The 13745-nt window shown below is 46.9% G+C and overlaps 1 protein-coding gene across 3 annotated transcripts in view; it reads left to right on the top strand.

Annotated features, from left to right (window-relative positions):
* The window catches only part of ZNF185 (zinc finger protein 185 with LIM domain), a 45844-nt gene extending 32360 nt beyond the window's left edge, over positions 1–13484 (top strand). Inside the window, exons 19-32 of one of the 3 annotated variants that reach the window (XM_067005204.1) lie at positions 419–517; positions 1196–1294; positions 1955–2062; positions 2882–2962; positions 3192–3293; positions 3767–3922; positions 5231–5344; positions 5615–5710; positions 6859–6960; positions 8053–8121; positions 9638–9718; positions 10081–10183; positions 10746–10844; positions 11593–13484. In XM_067005204.1, coding sequence (XP_066861305.1) covers positions 419–517; positions 1196–1294; positions 1955–2062; positions 2882–2962; positions 3192–3293; positions 3767–3922; positions 5231–5344; positions 5615–5710; positions 6859–6960; positions 8053–8121; positions 9638–9718; positions 10081–10183; positions 10746–10844 — 1309 coding nt within the window. In that variant the 3' untranslated portion in view covers positions 11593–13484. Of the gene's footprint in view, positions 1–418; positions 518–1195; positions 1295–1954; positions 2063–2881; positions 2963–3191; positions 3294–3763; positions 3923–5230; positions 5345–5614; positions 5711–6858; positions 6961–8052; positions 8122–9637; positions 9719–10080; positions 10184–10745; positions 10845–11592 lie in introns of all 3 variants that reach the window. The other 2 variants (XM_067005203.1, XM_067005205.1) reach the window with 2 other exon arrangements.
* Positions 13485–13745: the final 261 nt, after the last annotated feature.

Here is a 13745-nt window from a genome sequence, read left to right on the forward strand (position 1 = left end):
GCAGACTGTGCTGAGGTTTATAGTACAACATACAACATAAAACAAGGGGTTTGGGTTGTATCCCTCCTCCATCATCTTTGGTATGAACCAAACACTCCAGCTTTTTCCTGCTTTTGGTGCACGTGTGCTTGGTGGGGTTTAGTCACTACCTTCTCATTTGCTGAGGATGGAGAAATACTAAGTGATGCTGAAGTGGCAGCAAGGGAGCTGAAGGGTCAGCTGAAGTAGGAGCATGTTGAAATGCAGCTGTAGCTTAAGTATGGTCCCTGGGGAGAGACCCTGGTGCAGGACACTGAATGGTACAGCTTGGAAGGAGCAGCTTGGCAGGAGCCTTGCCTTGCGAGTAGATAGTACTCACTAGTGCAATGATTTGCGTGCCAGTTGTTAAAGAAATAATGGGCCTTTCTTTGCTTACCAGGTCGGTCCTGAGCTATGAGGAGGGAAGCAGCACGCAAGAGGGCAAATACACGAGTCCCACGGTCCCAGCATACAGCAAGCCTGACTGGAATGAAGTGACGTAAGGATCTGGGGTGCTAACCTCATGTTTGCTAATGTGTTCTTTCTCATTGTTGAAAACTTGGAGGTCCTGATTCCGCAGGAAATATCAAGCCCAAGAACAACAGCATAAGGGCCGTTTGCCCAAGCAGCAATAAACCACTTCTCTGTCCAATATCCACTGAAGTATCAAATGTCTTACGGTGTTCCCTCGAGACTCAAACCCTGCAGCAAATGCATTTAACTTTTCCCAGGTTCTTCCCAGTGTAGGATGTGAGTGTGCATCATCCACTTCTCCTTTGTCTTCTGCAGGGAGAAGCCTAGGGCACAGAGCCAGGCATCAGCTGAGGTGGTTTGGCAGCTGGGGTGAGGTACTTAGAGCAGGGCCACAACATACTCCTGGGAGTAACATAATCTGATAACCTGGAGGTCTACTTTCATGCTAGAAAGCAACATGCTTGTCTAGAGAAAATGCAATTTGGACTGGTGTTTTAATGAGGTAATTTCAGCCAATGAAAATCTTGCTGCTTGACCCACCTGTTGAATTCCAAGCAGATAAGCTTGCTGAAGTCAGCACTGCTTGTGCTGGTTACAGCTTAGCTTCCACCAAAGCCTTGTGACTTTTTCACTTTTCAATGTGCATTGAACCGAGCAGGTGTTTGTCTGATAGCCACGAGTGGGGTTTCTCTTCCTTTTCCAGGCCCTCCCAAGATTTCAAAGAGGGGAACATCCCTCGAGACAGGGAGCACGAGAGCACACGGACCTCAGATGATCATAAACCAGAGTTGCTCCAAGAACGGTAAATGCCAGTTAGAACTAGCCCAAAGTATCTCTTCACTTTGTAATTCTACAAGTCTTATTGTGTTCTCAACGTAACTGAGAACACAGAGCTGCTCCTCTGCCTTGCACCCACGAGTGAAGACTTCGGAATAGCACATTGCAGCAAGCAATCCCACCCGTGTTGTTGGGAAACTGGGCACTGTGTGCGTGTAAAGTCCAAGAGCCAATTTCTGCACTGACAGCATGTGTCATCAGTCCTTGGGCATGAACCTGGTTCTTTTTGTCCTGCAGTGGCAGGCAGTAGCTTCTGCTGCCCAGAGATTTCAGGAAGCACTATCCTACCATTTATGAACGCTGCAAAATCATGCAAGAGGGTGTCCAGGTGTTAGATGTATCTCTTAGGCTGAGGAACGCTGGCATGAATGCCTTCTCCCGTGACCAGTGTTTTTCTTCTGTGACAATCTCATCTGAAAGGCCTCTAGCTGTGCTCCTGAAAGTTATAATGGGATTCGTGTGCATAATTTCCATCAGATTTGGTCCCAGGGCAGTTTGGAATGGCTCTGGCCAAGGAAACAGTGTGTCCTGCTCCATGCCCTATGGGTTTCTGTCTAGGCATTAGATGTCTACCCACCCCAGCCTATTTTTTCTTTACTGTCTTAAGCACAGATTTTTCTTTTAGGTTTTCTGACTCAAACCACTATGCTGAGAAGGGACAAGAACCTCCTGATGTCCACCCAGAGCCTCCCAGGTCGAATGAACATGCTGACCATGACCTGAGTATAGCAGTGTAAGGAATTACCCCCCCACCCCATCACCTTTTCCTTTAGGATGAGAGTTAACTCCTTTTGTGTCTTCCCACACATACACTTTTTGATAAAATCTTCTTCCAGGCTCCCCGTGTGTGCCTGATGCTAGCACTACTTCTAATGACTGACCTTCTTACTGTGGTTTTGTATAAAAGCCTGGGAGAAAACATGCTAATTAGCTGGAGGCACCAAACAACGTCCAGCTGGATTACCAGGAGATGCTGCCTAGTTAAATGCAGTTTTGATGCAGGAATCCACGCTAGTTTTGAGTGTTTTTTTGTTGTTTTTTTTTTTTGCAGTGTATCAGTATTCACAGGGAGGTTAGTAAGCACAAACATGCAAAAACAGAAAAAGTGAAAGAACTTCTCCCTAGACTAATGTAGACAAGTGCAAATCCAGGGTTGCTGTGCAATGGGTGCAGCGATGTAATGGATGTGCTTCTGAGATGGTACCCCCATGAGGCCAGCTTAGCAGTCTGAAATCTAGCACAGAGGTACTGGATAAATCATTATGGTTTATCACTGTTAGGTGAATTAACTGTCATGTTTGGAAAGAGTAAGAGAGAAGTGATGATCAGGAGTTACATTTTTCTTTCAGCCTTATTTTTGAAGTGATCTGTATTTTCTCTCTTCCCCCCCGTATGTTTGTGAATTATCTGGCATCTTTCCAGGCATAAAGAAGTACAGGAATACTGTACTTTTCTGGAGGCAGAAGATTCTCTAGAGGTTGCTTCTATGTTCTACAATAATTCTGTGCTCAGAGGTACTTTTGCAGAGTGTAAGAATCTTCTGTCTTGGCAGGCCCAGCTCCCAACCGAGAGAAAGCAGCCTCACTGCTCCAGAGACCCCATGTGCAAATGAATCTGACCCATGCTGGGAAAGGTAGGCAGCCAGGGGACCAGGCCTGTCTTCACTGCTGCCTTGCACATCTTGTGTTCTCCTAGCTCCCTGTTCAAAGGCATTAGGAACGCTTGCTTCTTGGCTAGTGAAAACAGAGCGAGCTGAATTCTGAAACCAACATAATCGTGCTACTATTGCATTTACTCCCCACAGTGGACAGGCACTGACAAATGCACTAAAGTTGCTAACAGGCTTTTTCCTCCCTGACCAGGACCACTCCAGGTTATGAGGAGCAACCCCCTGTCACCACGGATAGTCACCATGAGAGCCCCGGAGCCTGGAGACACAATGACCTTAACCCGATGGCAGCCAGGTACAGTGGGACTATCCCCTCGAGAGCTCATCAACAGCTTTCAAATCCTCAACCTTTGCCATTTCTGCTTCTTGTTATAGTCCTGGCTGAAATCCTGGACCTATGTAAATGTCTCCTGGGTACACTAATTAAACGGAAATGACAAGGAGAATGACAAAGGGAATATTAGGTCTAGGATTGCACCTAAATATGCTTGTTCAGATTTAATTTCAGCTATCAAATTAGTTTAGAACGCTACTGAATCTTGCAGCCATCCATTATGCTGGGAATTCACCTCATGCACAGAGGGAATATACAGACCTCTGCCATTCCCCCTAAATTTAAGAACCTATTAACAGCACGGTGTCCCAGGTTTTCCTTATTGCCAGCGGAGAGGGGCTTGATACAACCTCTGCAAACTGACTACTTGTGTGAGCTGGTCGTAGCAAGTAGGCATTGGCTTTATGGTCAAATTGGCTTTAATTCTTTAGCAGGTCTAACTTCAGCTCTAAAGAGAGTGCTCTCAGTGCGTATGAGACCCAGCATCCCATGCCACTGTACATGGACCGCCAGCCTTTTAACACCAGTGTGCCAGCACCTAGCCACAGGATACCATCCTACGCAGACAGCCAAGTATTCAGCACCAGAAGGTAAGGGTTTGGGGATGAGATGCAGAGAGTGCCAGCTGCTGGCACAGGAACTATATTTGAAAGGAACCCCAGTTCAGGTTATGTGATCGTTGCATCAAGAAGTGAGAACGGGATTTTGTTCCCAGAGAAAGCAACCAGGCCAGGTCCCACAACATGTGCAACCAAGCTCCTTTTTGGACCTGAATGGTTGGAGGTGGGATTCTGGAGATCTGGGCTGATAATTGGTCTGTAACACTGGAGAATTCTCGGCAGGCTGTGTTCAGACCACATACGTGGTGCCTGGACACACGACAGATTTGTAGAGACCACATCTGCTTTTCCTCTGTAGGCGCAGAGATTGAGGAGCGATCTGTTTTTTTATTTCTCATGACCCTCAATGACACAAGTGACACAAGTTGTACACCTAGAACTATGATATGTATCTACATTCATGTGATCTGAATTTGGCCTTTCAGCTCTTTTAGCATTTCTCAGAGAGCTGGTGTAACAAAGCTCTTGTTTGCATTTGTGGACTAGGACTAGAAAAATGGGATAGACCTTTGTTGTACTTTGTAGCCTGTCATAACCCCTGGCACTGCGTGGTGCTGACATGTCTCTCTGCAGTGCGGTAAATGCACGCTTCATTCTGCCCCGGGGTTTATATCACAGACCAAGTGCATGTCTTGCCCAAAGCAGGATTTTTCTCATCTTATGATGAGCTTAGCCTGTCCCTCTTACTTTCTTTAATGCCGCATTGATTTGCAGTGTTTTTCAGCATTGTTTAACATTAAGTTATACAGTTGCCCGAAGCTATAATCAGGATCAGAGTGCTAATACACAATATAAACATAATCTGTGTCCCAGAGTACTTGTAAGAGAAGAATGACCATAAGCTGTAAGCTCATTTTTCCTACTGAAAGAGCCCGAGCTCTGTCTGCATGTTAAAGCCATTCTGATAAATACGTTCTGTCCTGGAGAAGTGAAAATGTGCAGGCCTGATAGCCAGGCAGGCCAGCCGGTCAGCAGTTCACACTTGCAGGTGGTTCAGCGGTGGTTTTGGAGAGTACTGGGAGGGGAAACAATACTCACAGTGCATCCATTTATGAACTGCTTCAACTTTACTCTCAGTTGTTAGATTTTGAGTAAGCTTTCCTAGGCTCAGAGCTTTGTACACATGCTACAGCTGCAAAACCAGCATGGGTGAAGCAGGCATAGCAAAAGGAGAATACATCATGGTAGAGACTGCTGAGATAAAGTATTAGTTAGCCAATGTGGGGACTCCAGTGGTTCCTGGTACAATGTAATCAGGGCTTTGTGCTTCCTTGCCAGGCCTATCCCAGATTATGAAGGGAGAGTTTATGATGGGAGAAGCAGCCCTAGGAGCAGCAGATATGACAGTGCTATTGCCAGGGGGCACTGTGAATTTAACCCCACAGCTCCAAGGTAAGGAGTCAAACGGTGGGATCCAGACTTGTTGACCCAAAGAACATCCCCACTGATAGGTTTACTTGGTATCTGGAGAGTCCTGATCTACTTCTTCTTAATTCCCTGGGTCTAAGCATGCTCAGTGAGTTGCTCTTTGCATGGATGGCTGTGGTGCATGGGTGATTTCAACGCCAAGCAGGGAGGCATTCATCCAAGATTCTTGCCGCTTGTGAGAATCCCTCACGTGCTCAAGTTCATTGCTTGAGATTGTATCACTTCCTTTCATAGCTACCACTCCCTTCCCAGAGACACCACCATGTCCATTCCCCCGAGAAGCCACAGGGTGCCGTTCTACATGGACAGCTCAAACTATAACAGCACCAGGTAAACGGGTAGTCTCGATGCTTGTGATGGAAACCTCCGTGACGCTGCTGTGGAAGAGGAGCTAGGAAGTAAAGCCAAGAGCTGAAAGAGAGAAGAATCATTTCCGGGGAGTGCATGTGTGATCTGAAGGCGCAGAACTTCTCTTAAACAGTTCCTAGCAAAAGCTACCTAGCACGGGGTCTGTGATACATCCATCTCTGGTCTCTGGAGATTTTGCCATGAGGGTGCCAGAACAGATTGAAAGGAGATTGAATGGCTGGTTTCTGGCTATTCTCCTTTAACCAGAAATCAGCCTTGGCAGAGGCTACAGAAAAGAAGAGTGCTAAAATCAAAGAGAAATGTCAAGAGAGAAGATCACTATCTCCAGAAAGCCAATGATTAAATGACTAAACTGGTCCCAGAACAAGATTGTTGGAAGGGGTAGGAGGGTACCTCTTGTGGAAAGCTTTCTACAGTCCTTTGTGGCAGTGTCAGTCCATCCAAGTGCCGCCTGACACTGTACGGAGGCACCAGTGTAGGTCTCAGTGTTGGTCTGTAAAGGGGGAGTGTCTTGTGGGTGCGAGCAGGAGGCACGAGATCCTTGGATAGCCTACGGCTGGCTTCAGGCAAGACCAGCTTCATCCCTTCCAGGCAGAATTAACAGGTCTTGTTGCTGAGGGGATAGGCAGAGCTGTTTTCTGAAGACGTTCTTGTAGCCATGATTTTTGCACCTTCCCTGCTCCAGCTTTTGAAATGATTAAGTTGGGGACAGTTATGTTGGACCTTGGCCCATATGTCCCCTTCTCCTCCTCTCCAGCAATATGCCACGGGCCGTTTCTTTGTGTAGCTGCTTCCATTCAGTCTACGTGATTCACTTACGGTTTGTGCTTATTTGAAGATCTTGTTTGATCTTTTCTCCCATGGCCCCATAAATGAATGTTTTCCAAATCACTTCTACAGATAAGAATTACTGATACAAGGCAGGTATAAAAAGAGGAAGGAGCCTCTTTGATCTGCAGTAAAGATGAATTCATCTGAGTGGTTAAGGGTTTTAATTCCTTCCCAAATCATCCTCCTAATGTTAGTTGTAGGTCTTTTCTTGGCTGCCAGTTTGGATCATGTTATGGCTCGCGTTTCCAGTGCCCACAGACTTTTCTGTCTCTCGCCAGGCTTCTCTCAAGTTCGAGCGAGAGGATGTGCGCTCCGATGGCCACCTTACCATACAACAGCCCCGTGGCCTCTGGGTACCAGCCTGATGCCAGCTCTGCCGGGTAAGGAGCAAGGGGTGGTCACAGTCCTCCAGCACTGCAGGTTTTGCAGGCAGCCGTCCTGTTTGGTGGAGATAAGGCAGGCTTTGCTGCTTGGCCTCTGGACCGAGGGACGTTTGTCAGTCTTTTCTAGCGAGGAGCACAGACGTTGCTGTGGTGGGATTTGTAGTTTCCACGTGCTCCATCTCAAAGATGGAAACTGCTGCACAGATTTACACAATTTAGGGAGGTGTTTCAAACTGGTGAGAGGTCAGCATAATAGGCAATATTTGGGTCCTCCTGGTCTTGCCACAGCCTGCTCATCACACCTATGTAGGGATACTCTGGTCTGAAACACAGACACATGGAAAGTGTTTATGCTAAGTCAAAAAATAAAAAAATCTTTTCTTTCCTTAGCTGTGACATGGCTTTGCTTAATCATAGCTTAAAGGCAGTGATGAAAATGAACCATGGAGAAAGAGCCTGATTAGTTCATTTCATGGTTCTGGGAAGAGAGCCGGTGGGCACGGTGTCTCCCCTCGCTCTGTGACAGAGCTCTAGACAGATGGACAGATGGGGGCATGTCATTTTGAAATCAGAATTTTAAAGAGGGAGAAATATGCAAGAAAGGTCATCTCTGCAAGAAAAAGCATCCCACAGACAGACTGGTAGCAATTTTTAATGCATGAGGGCTCTGGAGATATTCCAGTGACAAAACAGTCACTGTAAGTAGTGCTGTGCCAGTAGGGTTTTAATGTTAAAGGACAGAACCACAAGCTCTGTAAATATGTATTGTGTGCATAATCCTGACATGATTTGAAAAAGACTTATCCCTGCAAAACAGGGGATAACTGGATGAAAGAGTTGTATTATCCATCCCATTCTTTCTAATTAACTTGATTTGTTTTGGTGGGTTAATTAGAGGGGCATATTAGGTGTTATTTAGCAAGCATGCTTGATACTCAGTATTTATTTGAGAACAACAGCATCTCACTGTGCCTTTTCACACACACGTTACATGTCCAAGTGCACACATGTGGTCCCTTGTGCTGTCTCTCATTAGTCGCAGCCTTTTCTAATGCAAATGCTTCTCATTCTGTTTCTATCTGCTTCTAGAAAAGGGGTCCTCTTTGTGAAGGAGTATGTGAACAGCAGCGAGCTGTCGGCCTCCCCGCGCTATGGCAGGTAAGAGGAGTGTCCGGAGACAGCCATGTGTCTGTCTACGTGTGCAAAGCAACAGCGTACAGCTCTGCTGGCTAACACAACAAGCAAGCTCCCGAGCTGGAACCACTAGCACTGAGTCAGCATGGCATCGTGCCTGAGCTAATTAGCCCTGGAGGGATTATTACACTGGGTGGGCAAAGAGTTTTGCTAAGGCAGCAGTACTGTTTTGGGGACCTAGAGAGATCTCTCCACAACGCTGCGCTGTGCTGCCTGGTCCCACTGCAGTGACAGGAGGACCTGTGTCCGACAACCCCTCGGGGAGGGGTTAATCTTCCCCTCTGGGTCAGCCGTGAGGTGGGTGATGGGGTCACAACACTTCGCTGCAGTTCCGTAGGCTGCACGTTTGGTACTGTCAGGCTCCGCTGCACATTGGCACACACAAATAAAAAGGTTGGAATTGGTGAGGAAATGTGGAGTTTGTGGGTTCTCACTCAGAAGAGTCTTCTATAAGTTAGAAAAGGTAGAGAGGTGCCACTCTGAAGCTAAAACCTTCAGTCTTACGTTCTGCTCGCAGGTAACTAAATTAAGCTACTCCAGATTGACACCAAGGTGACCAAGAGTAGAATTTGGTACATCCTGCTTGCACTGATGTGGCAGCCAGTTAGCACCCAGTTTGCTGCTTCCCTGCTGACGTTTATCCTCCCCCAGTGCTGTGCTGGCATTGCTGTGGGGGCTGATGACAGACTCCATAAATCGCTCGCCTTTCCCGTAGGTCTGCAAAAGCAGACCTCCGCAGCCAGAGATAAGCACGTTGCTGCACCGCCTAAAAAACCGCAGGCAAGCAGAAGGCAGGGGGGAAACGCTCAGCTAGGTGAGACTAGGGATGTTTCTCGCCTTTTCCTGGCTGGCAAGGAGTAAGTGGGTGGCAGCACGTGGCTGGAAACGTACTGGAGGAGGGATCTTCCTATCTTTTCCGCGGGCTGCTCTCTGCTTGTGCCACCTCCGTTGGCTGCAGGCTCAAAGGGGCCTCGTCTCAGGGTACATGCCCTGGTTTCCCAGCCACACTGCCCACATCCTGCCTCTCCCTGCGGTGACAGCAGCAGCCAGACACATTTTTCAGTGCTGTGACATGGGTGCTGGGGCCACGAGCTCTTCGCTGCCCTTTTGGCCTGCCCTTGGAGGTAGCCATTCCGTGCAAACCTCCTGGGAACTCTGAGAGCAGCACCGTGGCTCCTGGCCCACCCGTGACTGTGGTACGTGTATGGGAGCAGGATACAGCCACCCCTATGCAGAATCTGCAGCACATGAGTGCAGCAGAGGTGGAAATACCTCTGCTGACAGCCCAGCTCTGTCAGTCACCGTGGCCCTCCTTGCTAGTGAAATGTTTTTTCAGCTCTCCCTAGGAAGGACTGTCCTGGCCAAGGAACAGGCAGCTGGGATGTTGCAGTTAGGACTTCAGGTTAATGATTAAGGGTTCCATCTGCAATGCTCTTCCCATGTATCGCTGTCAAGTGCTGACACTTCCTTCTGTCTCCAGTGGCAGCCTTGTAGATTTGACTGATTCAGAGAGAGCAACCTACAGCCACCACAGCTACCTGTCCAGCGCTCCTCCACAGAGGTAGGACAGTTTGGGACTGCGTGGGGGTTTCAGCAAACTGTTCAACAGAAATAACTTTAAAGTTTTTAGAATATTGGTATGTGAGTGGTGAAATTATAGCATAATAATAAATAATAGAAGTTTAAATGATCTTCAGAAAATAAAGTGACATTTACTTAAAGCTCTGTTCTGGTCTCTGCATCCCTGGGCTGTTCCATGCCCCTCTGTGCTGTCACTTGGCACAAACACGTGTAGAAGCAGGTATCTGGTGCAGAGCAGTGCTGGTGTTGAGTAAGAAACTGCTGCTACCAGCAATGGGATTGAAAACTATTGTGTTACAGAGGCACCATGGTGCAGGAATTCATTTTTCTGTTCCTTCACAGGTCCAGTGAACCTGTTTGTACTTACTGCAGCCGTGAGATCCGAGACTGCCCTAAGATCATAATAGAGCATCTTAACATCTACTGCCACGAATACTGTTTCAGGGTAAAAAGCCTTTCTGCTGACCGCCTTCTATGTGCTGCTGTGAAATGGGGTGGTGGGAGGAGGAATTCTGCAAATTTTGTCCTCAGACTTTGTGTAGAGTATAGAAGCTGTGCTAAATGCTTGCATCCACATTAGAACAAGAAACGATGCAGTCACAGGTGTTGGTTGTGTCCCCAAAAGTTTTTCATCTCCTCAAATGAATGCATATCAGAACAAGGAGAATTCTTCATTGTCGTCTGGTAGAATAGCAGCATGGTCTTTCCTCATGTCCCTGTGGTAGACTTGGTGCTTTGTGGCCTTTGTTCCCCAGCGCAGGGCTTGCTTAACCTCTCAAACTTTGCAAAGTTTGCAGGTGAAGACTGTGGAAATGTTGGGTGTGAGTGGAGGAAGCCTGCAGCAGCAATAGTCTGTTGTAGGAAAGTTTAGTCTCAAAGGTCGCTGCTTTGGCATCTTCACACTTTATAAAAAGGTTCAGATGCTGTTCATTTCTCTGCCCCCTTCATACTGACATTAACGCATGGTGCTTTGGTTACTGTCCAACCCTTGTTTTCCCTTTTGGCAGTGTGGAATTTGCCACAAAGCAATGGGAGATCTTCTGGATAAAATATTCATCCACCGGGACATTGTCCACTGTGACAAGTGCTACGAGAAACTCTTCTAGGTGAGTGCCCCTTTACAGTGTCAGCATAAACGGCTCAATGAGAGAGCTTATGGAGTGTTTAATGAGTGAAGAGCATTTAACCCTCATAATTACTGGGTTTTCCTGTGGGTTTTTAGTGGGAAGTAATGACCCTTGTTGCAGAAGTAGCTAGAAACATGCTCCAGCTGGCCCCAGGGGTTTCAGAGCCAGAATCTGGGGTCATAACATGACAGACAGGCTGTGTTAGCCTCACTTGGGGGAGGCAAGTGGAAGACTGGCTGGAGTGATGAGAGGAATATCCCTTAGGGCATAAGAGTCCTCTCTGAGAGCAGGTTGTGAGTTCCCCCTCCTGTCCTGGGCTAACCCGCTTTATGTAATGTTCCTTTGAGGTGAACCCCTCCCAGGAAAACCAAAGAGTTGTATGCTCTGTTGGCAAAGCAACAAGGAATTAGACCGGATATAATTTTGTTTTGTCTGATAACCTGGATGAGGTGGGAGTTGCCACAGTGGCAGTCAGAAACCCTGCCACTGCACTGAGACTATGAAAAGGTGTCTCTTTTCCTTCCTCTGCCTTGTGATGGAGAGTGGGAGGGAAAAGGGCACCTGCCTCACCGCATACATGGCTGCTTTGTTCATCCCTTAATGTGATGTGACTGGCTGGCTTTTTTCGTCCCCTTCCTGCATGTTCGTCTGCTCCACTGACCTCCGTAGTGCAGCATTTTGTGTGCTGCTCAGCTCCTGTGTTCACCTTCTCTTTATTTGCCTGCAGGGTTTTGCAAAGCTGGAGAAGGCAGCCAGTGAAAAGTCCTCAGCAGCACACATCTGAATACATCTACCAGCTCCTGACTGGCTAAGATAGCAGAATTCCTGCTCCCCCTTCCTCAAGTTATTTTCCCTCTCACTGCCTCATCACAATGAATGAGTTTAACATCCGCTAGCTTATGCTGTCAGCTGCACGCAAGACAAGTGCCAATGTTAACAAGATAAGGCAGTGTCATCTACAAAAGATAAGTGGGCTGATTTTCCAAAGGTGCTGAGCCCCTCCACCTGTCTTTAACTTCATTAAGATTCCAGAGCGCTCCTGTGCTGGAAATCAGGCAGAGCTCCTTAGATCTATGTAAGCTAATTGCAAGAAACCTTTTCTGATTTTTTTCTTTCGTTTCTGCAATCAGGCTGCAGCTTAGTGTGTGTCAGCTGGCACAAAGCAAGCAGATCCGAGAACTGTTAAATACTAGATTTGGATTCTTGGGAGGTTTGAATTTAGCTCCTAGCAAAAGCCTATTTCTGCTTCTTTCACCCCCAAATTTTGCCTAGAAATAGCTTCTGCCTGATTTCCATTTGCTTTCCATGGGCTTTCAGGAGCACTTGCAGACTCACTTTACTCTAATTGTGTGTCAGCTTTAATTTCCCTTTCCTGCCTACTCCCTAGTGGATTCCTTCAGCAGCATGTGTGTCTGCTGTCTGTTTGGGAAGATAAACTACCAGGTGAAAGAGTGTTAACTTGGCCTCTGATGGTAGGTGTCCAATGGCCATACAAAATGTGCCAGAGAATCGGTGTCTCAATTGGCTCTCCTGACAAGGAACACTGCTTGACTGAAATCTGAATTTTCCTCCACCTCGCAAAGGCTTGCCGTGATGCTTCTTTTATTGCTCTAAGTTATTTACATCTCAAATGCTTGCTCACAAAAATGAACTTCTAGCAGGTGCTGTACATACTAAATGTCAGAAATGCATAATTTTAGCCCTTAATTCAGATGTTGAGAGGGTGAGAAAGTTGAACACTGAAAGCTGAAAGTCAGCCTCTGTGCCTTAAATGTACACCTCTGAATGTGTCCGTGAAGTTACTGGTTTTTTTTCTTTGAAAGCATTAGGAGTATCTGCAAAGCACACAAATCAGTTCTTTAGTAGCTCTTACATGCCAACCGGTGATGGCAAAAGCTCTAAAGCAGACTATTGTTAGACAGATAATTCTTCATGCTCTTAGTGATGGAAGCTGGCATGCATGCAAAAGCTTAGCAAGTTAGTGGTTTTACAGCACCAGTGCTACATAGCAGTGTGGGTTTTTTTTCTTTTTTTTTTTTTTTTTTTAGGCCACTGTACCATTTATTTGAGTAAAGTGTAGGCATGACCTTAAAAGCACTCCATGAGGGGAACTCCAGTGGAAATCAGTAACAGCTCTGCTACTGGCAAGCTTCAGGGCGAGACCATCAAGTTGCGTCTGACAGGGACTGGGGCAGCTCCATCCTGAGAGCATGGTACAACAGGGGCCCCAACAACCCTCCCCAACCCCATTACACATAGCGGTGGACTCACAGGCATGAGATTTTCAAAAATGTGGACTCATTTTGGCTACGGATGTTTCTCAGTTACCAAGATGTTACAGAAATGATACTTTCTGAACAGAAGAGGATCACAAAGTGTCTGATCTCCCCAAACAGCTCACTCCCGAAAACCATGGCCTATAATTACAGGTGCCCTTTGAGAAGATGATCTGCAGAAATAACGTATTCACTCATGCTGGAGCTCCTGGTGGGTGCGTGGCCTTCTGGGGAACAGGTTTTGTCCACTGTACGTTTTGCGTCATCTTTTCATCACTGTATTTTCCTTGTAGCAATTGTTTAACTTCCAGCATACACCTCTCTAATAAACATTCACCACTTACGTGCAGCCTGCTTACTTGTGTCACCATATAACAGAGCTCAGTGAGTTATTTTCTTTTTCTTTTCTTCTCACTGGCCTGAGGCCATGACCCTAAAGTTACTGCTTTACTGGAGGGGGAGGCACTGAGAGTCACCAGTGCGTGAGGAGCTGGGCTGGGTCTGGCTCAGCAAATTTATGATCTGATAGCCACACACACACACAAATTGGCTGCTACCTGGGCAAAAGGGAGATCCATACTGTGGATCCATACTTGATCCACAA

This window comes from Anser cygnoides, chromosome 13 (genome assembly GCF_040182565.1).
Source record: "Anser cygnoides isolate HZ-2024a breed goose chromosome 13, Taihu_goose_T2T_genome, whole genome shotgun sequence".
In the NCBI taxonomy this organism is placed as follows: domain Eukaryota; kingdom Metazoa; phylum Chordata; class Aves; order Anseriformes; family Anatidae; genus Anser; species Anser cygnoides.